The sequence below is a fragment of the Pteropus alecto genome, unplaced genomic scaffold, assembly GCF_000325575.1.
Source record: "Pteropus alecto unplaced genomic scaffold, ASM32557v1 scaffold101, whole genome shotgun sequence".
NCBI classification, from domain to species: domain Eukaryota; kingdom Metazoa; phylum Chordata; class Mammalia; order Chiroptera; family Pteropodidae; genus Pteropus; species Pteropus alecto.
This window is the reverse complement of record NW_006432945.1, coordinates 2,651,760-2,666,104: the sequence shown is the minus strand read 5'-3', so window position 1 is coordinate 2,666,104 and position 14,345 is coordinate 2,651,760. Positions and strand designations below refer to the sequence as shown.

The 14,345-nt window shown below is 39.6% G+C and overlaps 1 protein-coding gene across 1 annotated transcript in view; it reads left to right on the top strand.

Annotated features, from left to right (window-relative positions):
* Window positions 1–14,345, top strand: part of KCNH1 (potassium voltage-gated channel subfamily H member 1) — a 309,398-nt gene that overhangs the window by 40,185 nt on the left and 254,868 nt on the right. The window contains exon 5 of the mRNA XM_006907696.3: window positions 4,234–4,352. Within this exon, the coding sequence (XP_006907758.1) occupies window positions 4,234–4,352 (119 nt within the window). The remainder of the gene's footprint in view (window positions 1–4,233; window positions 4,353–14,345) is intronic.

Sequence of the window (14,345 nt, the reverse complement as noted above, 5' to 3'; positions counted from 1 at the left end):
CAGAGCAATGGATATAAGCCATTCCCCCTCTCCGCCTCCAATATTCACATGTCGTCTTGGCCCTTAGGATGACAGAATGTGAACTGCTACTTGAAGTCATCCTAGATTTTTGATTATTTGTACACTGATAGGGAAAAGACTGGGGGAGGGAGACTTGAGGACACTTAGGCAGTGTCCACATGGACTGCCCATCCTGGTCCCGTGTGTCCATCGATCTTTTCTGGATGTTGGGTTATGGCACCAGCTCCTCTAAGGGGATCTGTGACTACAGCTCTGGACAAGCCTGGCTTCACAGTCCCCCAATCGGAGTGAAGAAAACTCATAGGAGTCTTCGGTAACTTCCACTCATAATGACTCAGCACCGTTCCCAGGGAGGGGCCTATAGATCTGTCTTTTTGGTATCTCTGCACTTACCTTGGAGGAGCTGGAGTCCCAGCTCATCCCACAGCCATCTCTTCTGGCCTGGGGGAGGATACGGGGCTGTGTGGGCTAAAGCAGTTTAGTGGGGGCTCACCCCAGTTGAAACCAGAAGCCATGTGGAGTCAAGGAAGGGGGAAGTGGTTATCCTTGCTGAGAATGGGGACAGGAGCCCATAAGTACTTCTGAGCTGATTGCACGTGTTCCCTTCCTTCTGTCCTTTTCCTCTCATGCTTCCACTTCCTCTCCTGCCCACCCCCCCTCACCCAAACGACACCCAATAAGTGTGTGCTGAATAAACGGAAGTCTCCCTAAGGAAAATGGGTGTACACAGGAGGGAGTGGGCAGCTCTGCTGGGTGTCGGGCAGTAACCGGGAAAGGCTTCCTTGAAGGGCGGGGGTGCGTCAGCTGCCTTCCTTGAACTAGATTTTCAGTGGATGGTCCCCTCCCAGTTTGCACTGTGGACAACGGGAGATCCCTTCCTTCCAGGATTGTTTCTCCCGATTGCTATGAGACATCTTTGGTCCAAATTGCACATATTATCTTCCATCAAACCCGTTTCCTTCTCTTCCTGTGTTTATAATCTCATTGCACAGCTGTCACCCACTCACCCAACCGGGAACCCAGAGGCCACCTGGATTGCCTCTTCTCTCCCTCTACAGCTACTGTTCATCAACTCCTTTTGAATCTATCTGGTAGCTGTTCTCAAGTCTTCCCTTTTGGCCTGGCCTAGGCTACAACATGTGTCCAGGCCCCCATGGTGTCTTGCCTGGGGTTCTGACTTGTCTTTTCTGTCACTTTTTTTTTTTTTTTAAGTATACTGTCTACACTGCCGTACTACCCTTCTTAAAAGAACTCAGTTTATGTTTCCTTCTACCCACCTTACTTAAACTGCTTCAGTGATTCTCCATGAGTTTTAGGATACAGTTCAAATTTCTTAACATGCTGTCTGGCTTCTTATCACTTAAGTTCTTCTTGATCTGGCCTCTGACAACTTCTTTAGCATCACGCTGTGTCTGCACCCTTCTCTCCTCCACAGGCCACGCCTCATTTATGCCACTTCGAATGCCACTTCGAATGCCTTACTGTTCCCAACATATTACCTGACTTTATGATTTTCTGCCTTCATAGGTGCTTTTCCTTTGTGTGGAATATCTATCTTTTCCTTTTTGAGTTCTTAACTCCTGCTCATCTTCCAAAATTTTCCTCTAGTGTCACCTCCTCTGGGAAGCTCTCCCTGATTCCCAGGCTGGGTTAGATACACCTTCTCTGGACAGTCTTGGCCATATCATCCCATACTCATCTCTGTTATAGAACTTAGCTTACTCTATCACCGTTTTTAAACAATGTATTTGTCAGTCTTCCCTACTAGAGGGCATGCTCTTTGAAGCCAGAGTCTGTGTCTTCTTTATCTTAGTATCTCTAATACCTAACGTCATGCCTGGTATATAGTAGTTATGTTTATAGAACTAATACATGAATGAATGAAATTCTTTTACCTGGTTAGGCAATGATTCTTATTAGAAAGTATCCACAGTTCAGAAAGGAAAACGTGGGGGCGGACTTTGGGAAAGAACTTATTTCCTTCCTTCAGAATAGGCAGAGCCTGCCCATCCCGGTGGAAGTGTGATGGCAGATTTCACACTGTTTATCCATTTTCTCCATCCAATACCCACTCATCTTCCCGTGCCCTCCACTCAGCCTGCTCTTTGAAGAGCCACATTCTTGGAAAGTGACTCAGGGCTGGAACAAATAGTGAGAGCCTAGCCGGAGCCGGAGAAATGCCCAGAGGGCCAGGGAGCTTTCTTTTCATCCTTTTGTGCTCTCTCAGCTGATGGACCAGGGCCCTGAGCTCCCTGCAGGCAGGATTGGGAAGTCTGCCCTGCCACCTACTTCTTATTGTTGTTCGTAGAGTCTGGGTCATGGTGGGGGTGGTAATGATGGTCGTGGAGGGGCGGGGATGGGGGGTTGCAGAGCCCTTGCCGATGTTTTCATGCACAACTATTTTCTATTTGATTGAAAAATGCACTCTCTTCTCTTCTTGAAAAGCTTTGTAGAATTCAACTCCCGCTTTGTTTTGAGCTGAAGGAGAGCCTGACTCTGAAAGAGACTTTAAAAAATTCTAGTCCACAGTTGACATTAGCAAATTCCAGTGAGCATGTTCATAAATGGCACATTTGAGGGAGATGTCAAAGACCCCTGCAGAGCCTGGGCTGTCCCTTCCTTTTAGCATTAATGGGGTCCCCTACGGCCCGACCACCATGGGCTTCTTTTCAAGCTGGCTCCAGCAGCCCCATTTCTCTGCTTAATGGCATCAGGATGGATGATGAAAATGCCACTACTGTTTATTAAAGCCCAGAACTTCTGGAATGTGACAAAAAAAGAACTTTTTGCTATTCTTGCCATGTCGACAAAAATTTATTCAGATCATGATTCTTAAAGGTTGTGCAAAGAAAGGACGAGCTCCATTTTCCTCTGGATTCTAAGTCTATCTTGAAAAGCTGCTCCAGGGTAAAATTTGGCCGATGAGATTTCTGCTGCCAGGTGCTGAATACTGCCAAACTTAAAGGACAGAAAATAAAATTGCCTTGTCCTGTTTTTAGCTGTCATGTGAAAATAGTTTCATGCTGTGTTTATTTGCTGGAGCCCCTCAACCCCAAGTTTGGCCTTGGGAACCCTGACAGGCTTTCAGAAGTCTTATGGGGCAATTGCCATGGTCATAGCCTTGATGCAAATGAGTTTGGGATATTGGGAATGGACAATCGTGTTTGGGACCTTTAAAAGATTACTCATATGTCTTAAATTCTCAGTCAAGTTCATTCATATGTCTTAGAGTCTGGGATATACAGTGGGCTGGATTGAACAAGACCAGCATTTTACTTTTCCTGGAGGGACTAGTACAGAGGGCCAGGGAAGCCTCCGGACAGCCTCTGTTTTAGCCCACTAACCACAGCCCTCTAAACTTAGCGCCTTCGTTTTACCAGGCAAATGCGCTTAGCCTTTAGGAAAGTAGAGTGTTTTAATTTCTACTTTACTGATGGGATAATTGAAGCCCAGAGAACTTAAACAACTTGTGGTGATCACAAAGCAAGCTGGAGGCAGAGATGGGACTTGTATCCAGATTTCTTTTCTGCGTTCTTGGTACTAAGTTCAGTACTAGGCTCTTTTAATTTCTTGTTTTAAGGGGACCTGCCATCAACCGTCTTTCCCCTACACCAGAGCAGGCTAAAATGTGCCAGTGCTTTTCCCCTCACCTACCCAGGGATTAAATTCATTTCTTATTCCCCTGGCTTTGGAGAATGTAACGTATAGAACGATGATTTGACTAGCTTGTCTGTCTAAAACGTGGAACCATCTTGGTTCCAGGTGGTCCCCGCATCAGGTGATGTGGGGCTTGGGAACAACCTGAGCCCAGTCACAAAGTCAGAGAAACACCTCTATTGCCTTGTAGTATTTGGCAGAAAGGCCTTAGGCCAGAGCAGAGAGATCTGGGTTCTAGACTCTTTCTCTTTGTCTAGGCACTCTGTGTCTTGCTTTCACTTTTGCAAAGTGGTACTAAAACCTGCCCTACCTATTTCACCAGCTGAGATCAGGATAAAGTGAAAGCGCAAGGGAAAAGTAAATCGCTACACAAATTTGAGCATGTCTGCATGCTTTTCTGAGCAGCGACTCTCACTGCGAAGAATGCGGAGTGACTCATGGGAGCTCGGGAGGACAATGGGGATGTCTGCTTCTGACCGTGTAACTTGCGGTGTGAATGTCCATGTGCCTCAGGACAACGTTGAACTTGTCTTTTCTCTTTTCCACATGCTTCAGGCTGGGGGAAGTTTGCTCGGCTGACCAGGGCACTGACAAGCAGCAGGGGTGTCCTGCAGCAGCTGGCTCCCAGCGTGCAAAAAGGCGAGAACGTCCACAAGCACTCGCGCCTGGCCGAGGTAAGGGCAAGAGGTCAACTGATCTTACACCTCACTTCTGTGGGGGCCACTGGCTGGGAAAATGGTACGGAGCAAGTATGCTGGTTTGCAGGGACATTCAGGATCTTGTCCTGGCTGGGCCACACACCACAATGTGTGACTTTGGATAAGTGACCGAATTCCCTTCAGCTTTGTACTTTGTACCTTCCCATGTGTGGAAGGGACTGCAGACAGCTCTGTTCCAACTTGCTTGAGATTACGTGTCAGTTCACTTTTTCGAAGGAGTAGGGAAGGAGGTAGAAGGACTATATATACAAAGGGGCTTTACTTGTAAACCATAAACAATTTTATTATTTGAGCAATACATAGTGTTATATAAAAATAATATACAGGAAATAAAAAGAAGAAAATAAAAATCACCTATAATCCCACTATCCAGGGTGTTATCCTCCCTTTGGCTGGGACAGGTGAGAGGCTGGGAAGCCAGGACAAGGTGTTGGCCAAGCTTAATGCACCAAAATTACTATTATCTGTCTTTGGTGATGCTTGGTCTTCATTTTATCAACTAGACCTGGGTGGTATCGATTAAGATCATTATACCTTCCACACGGCAAACTTCCATCTTACCCAACGATGACAACAAAAGCTGTCTCTCTGCCTGGTGGCGGCCAGTCAGTTCTTGATCCATGCTTGAATGACAGGGCCCTTTCTGACCTGACCCCTGGCTCCCATCCTTCTAAGGGAGAAACTCCCAGCGTGGTGCAGCTCACAGCGGGTGCTCTGCATGTGTGCAATGAACATCAAATGAGTTAACTACAGAGGATGTCCTTGTAGCAGCCAAAAGCTTTCACCAGCAGTGGAGACGGTAGCATTCATTTGTGTCACGTTAGAGAGATGTTTGTATGGCGGCAGCATTGTTTTCTTGTCGTGATGTGGGCTCAGCTTATGATAGAAATAATAATAAAAGAAGCCTTTCAGCTTACAGCCTGTACTTTCCCTGTCCTTGTTTCTTCTTTTGGTTAATAAAGTAACCTCTCCTACTGTTCTTTGCCTTGCTCACTCTTATTCTATTCCTGGTACACACCAGGCTTGCTCTTCCCACAGATATTTGTGTGTGACAACTCCTTTACCAGCTGCAAGTCTTTGCTCAAATGTCGTTTTCTCTGTGTGGCTACCTGTATCGATCAGGGTTCTACCAGAAAAATGGAATCAGTGAGATGTTTACATATTAGGACATTTATTGCCAGGAGTTGGCTGACATGGTTGTGGGGTGCTGGCTAGGCAAATCCCAATTCGCTGGGCAGGTTGGCAGACCGGGGACTCTTGGGAGGAGCTGATGTTGAAGTCTACAGATAGAGTTTCTTCTTCCTCAAGGAAACCTCAGTTCTGCCTTTAAGGCCTTTCAACTGATTATATGGGGCCCACCCAGATTCTAGAGTATAATCTCCTTTCCTGAAAGTCAGCCGATTGTAGGTGTTAATTGCATCTACAGAACACCTTCATAGGAATGCTTAGATTAGTGTTTGATTGAATAACCTGGTACCATGGCCTAGACAATTTGACTCTTAAAATTAATCATTACAGTTTACCCTTGTCAATTTGGCACTCATACATATTTCTTTAAACCATACTAATCTCCAAATAAAGACAATAGCAAAATCATACTTCAGCCTAACCAAATATGCAGAGTCCTTAGGTGATGTCCTTGGGTGACTCCTCTCCTCGGTATCCAGTAACTTAATTACTGAGATGTAAACTTAACTATAATTAATATATCTTATGTTAGATGATAAGGGCATAAGAGAGGGAAGAAAATAAAGTATTTCCTTAGCCTATATACATATATGTTATATATAAAGCAAAATAAAAAAAATACTCATAACAACCTATTCTATATGTTTTTTCCACTTAATACCTTCTAATGTACTGTATGGTTTACTTATTTATTGTGTTTGGTTTTCACTAATATGTTCTAAGCACTTAAAACAGTGTCTGGCACATAATAGATGCTTGTCAGTAGTGTTTTTCAAAAATTTTATCAAATGGATGAAAGAAAAGAAATGATGTTAATGTTTTTGTCTACCTGTCTGGCCTAAGTAGTTGGTCTTGATTGGCACTGTGAGGCAAACATCTGGGTCCCATCCCAGGGGCTTGTAAACTTTAGTTAGCCTAGCTAGAGGCTTATTGATTTTATTGAGTTTTCCAAAGAACCAGCTTTTGACTTTGTTGATTTTCTCCCATGGTTTTCTTTTTCAATTGGACTGATTTCTGCTCTAATTTTATTTCCTTTTGCTTCCTTTGGTTTTAATTTGCTCTTCTTTTTCTAGTTTCCTAAAGTGGAGACTTAGATTATTGATTTTTGATCTTTCTTCTTTTCTAATATATGTATTCAATGCTATAAATTTCCCTCTGACCACTGCTTTCACTGCATTCCACAAATTTTGATAAGTTGTGTTTTTAGTTTCATGTACTTCAAAAGATTTTAACATTTCTCTTGAGATTTCTTCTTTGATCCCATGTATTATTTTGAAGTGTGTTGTTTAATCTCCAAATATTTTGGGATTTTACAGCTATCTTTCTGTTATTGGTTTCTAGTTTAATTCCATTGTGGTCTGAGAGCAAACATTATTTGACTTCTATTCTTTTAAATTTGTTGAGGTATGTTTTATAGCCCAGAATGTGGTGAATGTTTCAGGTGAGCTTCAGAATGATGTATATTCTGCTGTTATTGGATGAAATAATCTACAGATGTGAATTATATCTATTGATTGATGCTGTTGTTGAGTTTAGCTATGTCTTTACTGATTTTTTCCTTGCTGGATCTGTGCATTTCTGGTGGGGGGCGGTGTTAAAATCTCCAACTTTAGTAGTGGATTCATTTATTTCTCTTTGGAGTTCTATCAGTTTTGCCCCACATATTTTGATGCTGTGTTGTTTGGTGCATACACATTAAGGATTGTTATATCTTCTTGAAAATTGACCCCTTTTTCATTATGTAGTGCCCTTCTCTGCCCCTGATAACTCTTCTTGCTCTGAAGTCTCATCTGTCAGAAATTAATATAGCTACCCTAGCTTTCTTTTGATTAGTAGTATAGGCATAGTAGTATATCTTTCTTCATCCTTTTATTTTAATCTATACTTGTCTTTATATTTAAAGTAGACAACATATAATTGGGTCTCGTTTTTTGATTCACTTAGACAATTTCTTATTTGATTGGCATATTTAGACTATTGGTGTTTAAAGTGATTATTGATATAGTTAGATTAATATTTACCATATTTCTTATTATTTTCTATTTGTTGTCCTTGTTCTTTGTTCCTATTTTGTCTTTTTTTGCCCTTTGTGTTTTTAATTGGAAATTTTATATGATTTTATTTTCACTCTTTTTGTAGCATATTATACTTTTTTAAAAAAACTTTTACTAATCTGGAGTTTACAATATACATTTACAACTCATCCAAGACCTGTTTCAGATAACACTATACTGCAAGTGCCTTATAATAACAAAATATTCCTAATTCCTCCCTCCTGTCTCTTGTATCTTTGTTTCTTTGTTCATTTAGGGTTTGGGTCATTGATCCTGCTTAGTGTTCTCTGAGCTTCCTGGATCTGTGGTTTTGTCTCTGACATGAATTTAGGGAAATTCTCAGTCATTATTGCTTCATATTTGAAACTTATTTCTTCTGTTTCTTTCCTTCTGGTATTCTCATTACATGTATTTTATACCATTTGTAGTTGCCACATAGTTCTTGAGAATTCTCGTCTATTTTTAACGAGTTCTTTTTCTCTTTGCTTTTCAGTTTTGGAGTTTTCTATTGATATATCCTCAAGCTCAGAGATTTTTTTCCCTCATCTGTGTTCGGTCTACTAATGAGCCCATTAAAGACATTTTTCATTTCTGTTACAGTGTTTTTGAGCTCTAGTTTTTCTTTTTGGTTCATTCTTAGAATTTCTATTACTCTTACATTATCTGTCTGGTCTTGTGTGCTACTTTTTCCATTAGAGCCCTTACCATATTATTCACAATTGTTTTAAATTCCTGGTCACATAATTTCAACATTCCTGCCATATCTGGGTCTGGTTCTGTTGCTAGCTCTGTCTCTTCAAACTGTGTTTTTTGCCTTCAAGTATGTCTTGCAACTTTTTTATTGAAAGCTGAACATGATGTGCTGGGTAAAAGAAACTTGGGTTAATAGGCCCTTAGTGGTGTGGTGGTAAGGTGTGAGGGGAGAAGAAACATTCTATAATCCTGTGATTAGCTAGTTCAGTGAGCCTGTGCCCCTGGGCTGTGAATTTCACAAATCTGTGACAGAAAAGAGGGAGGAAGCAGTCCTGGGTAGGTGGCATCAGACCACAGCGCAGATCTGATAGAGGCCTTGTTATCCTGACAGGGAGCTCTGCCTGGGAGATGGCCAGCTAGAGGAGTCCCATGCCAGGCCCCTCAACCACCTCCTTGCTCAGTTATTGGCAGGTGCCTCACTGGAAAGCTCAGGTTCCTGTCCCTTAGGAAGCTAATGGGAGTCTGTCAGCTAACTGTACACCATGCAGCTGGGCAGAGAATCCTTTCTTGAAGTGGGATCTGGGGGGGCACAGCTCTAAGTTTGCCACCACCTCGCTGCTGTAACTCATTCTGCCTTCAGAGGGAGGAAGGTCATAGTCGGTGTATAAGTCACTGTGTAACCTTCATGCAGGGGTGACCTTGCTTGGGTTTGGTCTGGCTAGGACCACTTTAGTGCCAGCCTCTCTCTCTACGGAATGGCTGTGGGGAAGATGTGGAAGTAAAATCACTTTTTCTTATTACATCCTCTCCCTTCTTCCCTGCGAAGGAGCCAGGTCAAGATATAACCTGAGATATGCAGTAGTGATGGCTGGAGCAGAGGCATGTTCGTTTAGTCATGTCAGGGGTAGTAAGTGCTGCCCAGCTCACAGCTCCTGATACCACTTCATTGCAAGGAGATCCGGTAGATGCCTTACATGCTTCTGTTTTTCATGAAGATGACAGGAGTAATGGGCTGAAACAACATTACAGGTTACGACTCATTTGACAACTTATTTAGCTGTGTGATTTCGGGCAAGTCATTTCACATCTAAGAGCTTCTGTTTCCTCCTCTTCCTTCTTTTTAAATGGAGGTAGTAAGTTCAAACGAGAAAAACATGGACCCATAGATTTATGAAGCATAATGAAGATGCTGAATGTGAACACTTGGGCATATAGTTAGTGTTCAACAACATTAGTTTAATATTAGATTTTGATTTTTGGCTCTATGTATCCCTTTAAAAATTTCTCAGTTTTCAGGTTAATATTTTTAAATCAGATTTTAAAACATATAGATACATAAAGTAAAAAGTGAAATGCCTACTGTTTCTTCAAGTAACTGTTTTTAAAACAGTGCAAATGTTTTATTATAAGTGTATGTATCTATATTGAGTTTTCAAAAAACAAAAATGTGCTCATACTACATACATTATTTTCTAATTTACTTTTTTTTTTTTTTTTTGGTTAAACTTACTGGTGTATTTGGGATATATTCCTAAGAGCACATATCCCCTTCATTCTTTTCAATTTTTTTTTTTTTTTTGGTATGCCATCGCATGATCACATCCAAACCATTTAGCTGTCCCCCTGTGTTGGATAGTCATGTTGTTACTAATCTTTGGTAATTAACAGAGAATGCTTCAGTGAATCTCTTTATATGCATAGTTTTGTTTTTAATGTAGAAATCTTTCAAGCTTTCAGAATAGTAGAGACTAATTTAATCAACATTCATTTATTTATACTGTCTAGTTAGTAAATGTTAGTTCCTCACTTCAAATTATTTTTTGAAAATTAAAATTACAGGTTAAGTTTAGATCCTCTTAGAACTTATTCCCAGAAGTAATCACTACCCTGAAGTTGTGTGTCTCCTTGTTGCTGGTGTTTTAATATTTTTATTACTTATGTATTTATCCATAAAACATATATAGTATCCTTGTGTGTTTTTTATATAGTTAACACAAATTATATCACTCTGTGACATTTTACAGCTTTCATTTTATACCCAACATTGATTTTTGAAAGCTTTTTATTTTGAAATTGTTATAAACTCACAAAAAGTTGCAAAACTAGTACAGAGAGTGTCCTGTACCCCTCACCCAGCTTCTCTCAATGATAACATCTTATATAACTATAGTACCATATCTAAACCAGGAAACCAGTGTGTGGAATATTGTTAACTAAAGGCCACATTCAAATTCTATCAGTTTTTACAAGCACTCGTTTGTGTTTGTGTGTGTGTGTACTTCTATGCAATTTTATTTCATGTATAGCTTTTTATAACCACTGCTACCATCGACATCAAGGAACTGTTATGTAACCCCTTTATAGTCACACACCCATTCTTTCCCGATCCCCGAAACCGTTAATTTGTTCTCTATCTCTATAATTCTGTTATTTTGAGAATGTTATATAAATGGAGTGATACAGAGTGAACCTTTCGAGTTCACCAGTATAATGCCTTTGAGATCGACCCAGGTTGTTGCAAGTATCAATGGTTTGTTCCTTTTTCTACCGTGTGGATATACCAGAGTTTATTTAAGTATTACCCACTAAAAGATATTTGAATTGTTTCTAGTTTTTGGCTATATAATGAAGAAAACTACTATGAACATAACAGAGTTTTGTGTGAACATAAGTTTTCATTTCTCTGAGATAAATGCCTAAATATATATATAATGATTATATATATATTTGATTTGCATAGAAACTTTTATTACATTTTGGCAATTACATGCACATCAATTTGTTTTAGCTAATATATTTTTTAAAATTTATTTATTTTAATTAGTTTCAAGTATACAGTACATTGGTTAGACATGTACATAGTTCGTAAAAACAATCCCTCCATTGCTCTCTCCCTCCCCTGACCCTCCACCTAGCCAATGTATTAATGCTAAATGCATTCCCTATGCCGTGCTCCCCATCCCTGTGACCATCCATTAGCTACTAATTTGTACTTCTTTAACCCTTCACCCCATTCTCCCAGTCTCCCCAAACCCCTCCCCTCTGTCCATCACCCAATTGTCCACTAAATGCCTATAAATATGATATATATATGTGTGTCTGTGTGTGTATGTATACATGCACGCAAGTACACATTTAGTTTTATAGGAAGCTGCCAAACTCTTTGCCAGTTGTAGCTGATTGTGTCCTTTTACCTTTCCCCCAGTAATGTAGGAAAGATCCAGTTTCTCTAGATCCTTTCCGTCATGTGGTATTGCTATTCTTTTTTTATTTTAATCATTCTAAGAAGTATGTAGTAATATGTCATTGTGGTCTTAATTTGTATTCTGTTAATGACTAAAGATATTGAACATCTTTTCATGAGCTCATTTTCCAACCTTGTATCTTCTTTGGTGAAATGCCTGTTCATATCTTTCATTCATTATCTAATTGAGTTCTTCGTTTTTTACTGTTGAAAGAGTATGTACTGTTTACATTCTTACTAGCAATATATGAGATGACCATCTATTTCCCGCATGCTATTTCCACTGGGTAATGTTAGAATTCTAAAGTTCTCCTAATCTGATGGATGATAGTATTTCATTTTGATTTACATTACCTTGATTATTGGAGAGGTTTGACTTTTTAAATGATTATTAGCCTTTTGGCTCTCTTCTCCTGTATATTTCCTTTTTATATTCTTTGCCCATTTTTCTGTTAGGTTATTTGTTCCTTTTCTTATTTATTAAAATTCTTTATTTGTACAAAAATGTTTGCTTTAATTAATATTTTGCTTAATGTTATATTTGCTTTCTTTGAGTTAGTATTTACCTGGTATATTTTTTCTATCCCTTATTTTACAACCTTCTGTGTATCTCTTAATCTACATATATTTGGCTCTTGCTTTTAGTTCAAAGCAATGTCAGTAATAACAACATCTAACTTGTACAGAGCATTCAAACTCTATACCACGCTAATACTATGCAAGCAGTGTAGTAAACATACATAAATTGTATTAATAGATTTATCTAATAGCCCTATTAGGTGAGAATTACTATTGTATAGATTATGAAATTGAGATACATTAATAAGTGGTGGAATCAGCATTCAAATTCAGTCTGACTTTAGTCCCTAACTACTATGGGAGAGTACCCACCTTTTAGGAAGAGTTTAATCTGTGTATTTTTATTGTTCTTACTGGCATACGTGGACTTATTTCTGGTATCTAATTTTGTATTTTCTATTTACTACGCCTTCTTTTTTCCCTTCCTCACTTCCTCCCTTCCTTTTTTCCTGACTCCTTTCACTGGTTTCTATTGTTTCATTGCTCTCTGTTGGTTTGAAAGGCATACATTCTATTTTTGTTGTCCTAATGATTACACTTACATGATTTTAACATGCATACTTATCTTAATGTTATTTACTTGAACTTCTTTGAGAACAAGACAAGGACCTTAGACTATGTTAACTATGAATTACTTCCATTCATGCATTTTAGTTTCCCCTATTTCTAACTTTCCAATTAGCTATTACTATTTTTCTTTTTTATAGTTTATACTTAAAATTTGATTTATCAATCTATGTTTACCAATTACTTTGCTCATCATTAATTTTTGAAGCCCACAACTTACTTCTAGGTTAGTTTCCTTCTTGCTGAAGTATTTCCAAGAGTAGATTCTTCACAGGGAGCCTGAGAATAATAAATTCTTTTAGTCTTCACCTGTCTAAACATGTCTTTATTCTTTCCTCCCTCTTAAATCATAGCTTAACCGAGTATTTAATCTTAGATTGACAGGTATTTCTTTTGTTTAACCTGTTCATTGAGTTATTTGTTTTGTTTTCAATATGTCTTTTTCAGTTCTAAAAATTCTATTTGCTTCTCTTCCAAATTTTCTTGTTCTTTAAAATTAATGTCCTGTTCATGTCTGCTAATATCTCTTCCTTTTTTATTGCTTTAAAAATCTAGGCATACTTTAAATCCTCTTTCTTGGTATTTAGTTTCCTCTTGTGGTAAGTTTATCTGCAACTGGGGGTTTTTGGTTGGAGCCTCTGGGGACTCCAGTTCATGAGGCATCTGGACGTGGTGGCTGGGTTGGCCCATGGCACACACTGTGAAGATTTGCTTGGTGCAGACCAATTTTTCCGGAATGTTTTCAATCCTCGGGTTCCCAATTATGGGAAGAGTGTGAATTCTGGCTCCCCACTCATATATGGCACAGACTTGGGGTTCTGATTTCTTGCATACAACCCTTTTTCCACCCAGAGTTCCAGACAGATGGCCACTTTCTTTTTCATATCCTTGAGATATGAGGTAGGAATTTTCTATTCTGTGTTCCTCTGTCAGGGCAGCTCTTGTCACCTCAGCAAGATCAAGGGGTTTCCTCTTCTGTCCCCTACAGTGCATTCATGGTTCTGACAAGCCCTTCTTCTGAAAAACTCACAGGCCCTTTGGTTTCACCTCCTACTATGTTCCTACTATATTTCTGGTCTGAGGTTTTAAACTTTAATTTTTAGACATTTTCTTTTGAAATGTTTTAATTTTTTAAACAGCATCTCAATGTGTTCAGTGTATACGGACAGCTTACCATATTTGCTTAGCCCACTCGATTGACTGTTATCTCTCTAAATACTTGTGCTAGTGTGAATACGAGAGATTCCTAGAAGTGAAATTAAGGAGACAGAGGGTATAGACATTTAAAACTGGGCAGAAACTGTCAAAGTTTTCACAATGAGGTGGCGCCATCTTACACTGCCTAATCATAAGTGCTACTTCCCTCACCGTGATACATTCAGTGCTTTCGATTGTTTCACTCAGTCTTAAGTTTTAACATTTTCATTAATTTTTAAAGAACGTCTATGTTTTATGAACACAAGGATTTGATGTGATAACTATAGAGGCTAGGCATCTAACTTGCACGAGAGTACCGCCACGGCCGGCCCTCAGTAGGACATGCATGAGGAGCCTGAGATGGTGCTGAAGCAGCCAGCTCCGGAGGCAGCTGGACAGAGATGCAGAGAATGGACATTTCCTTGT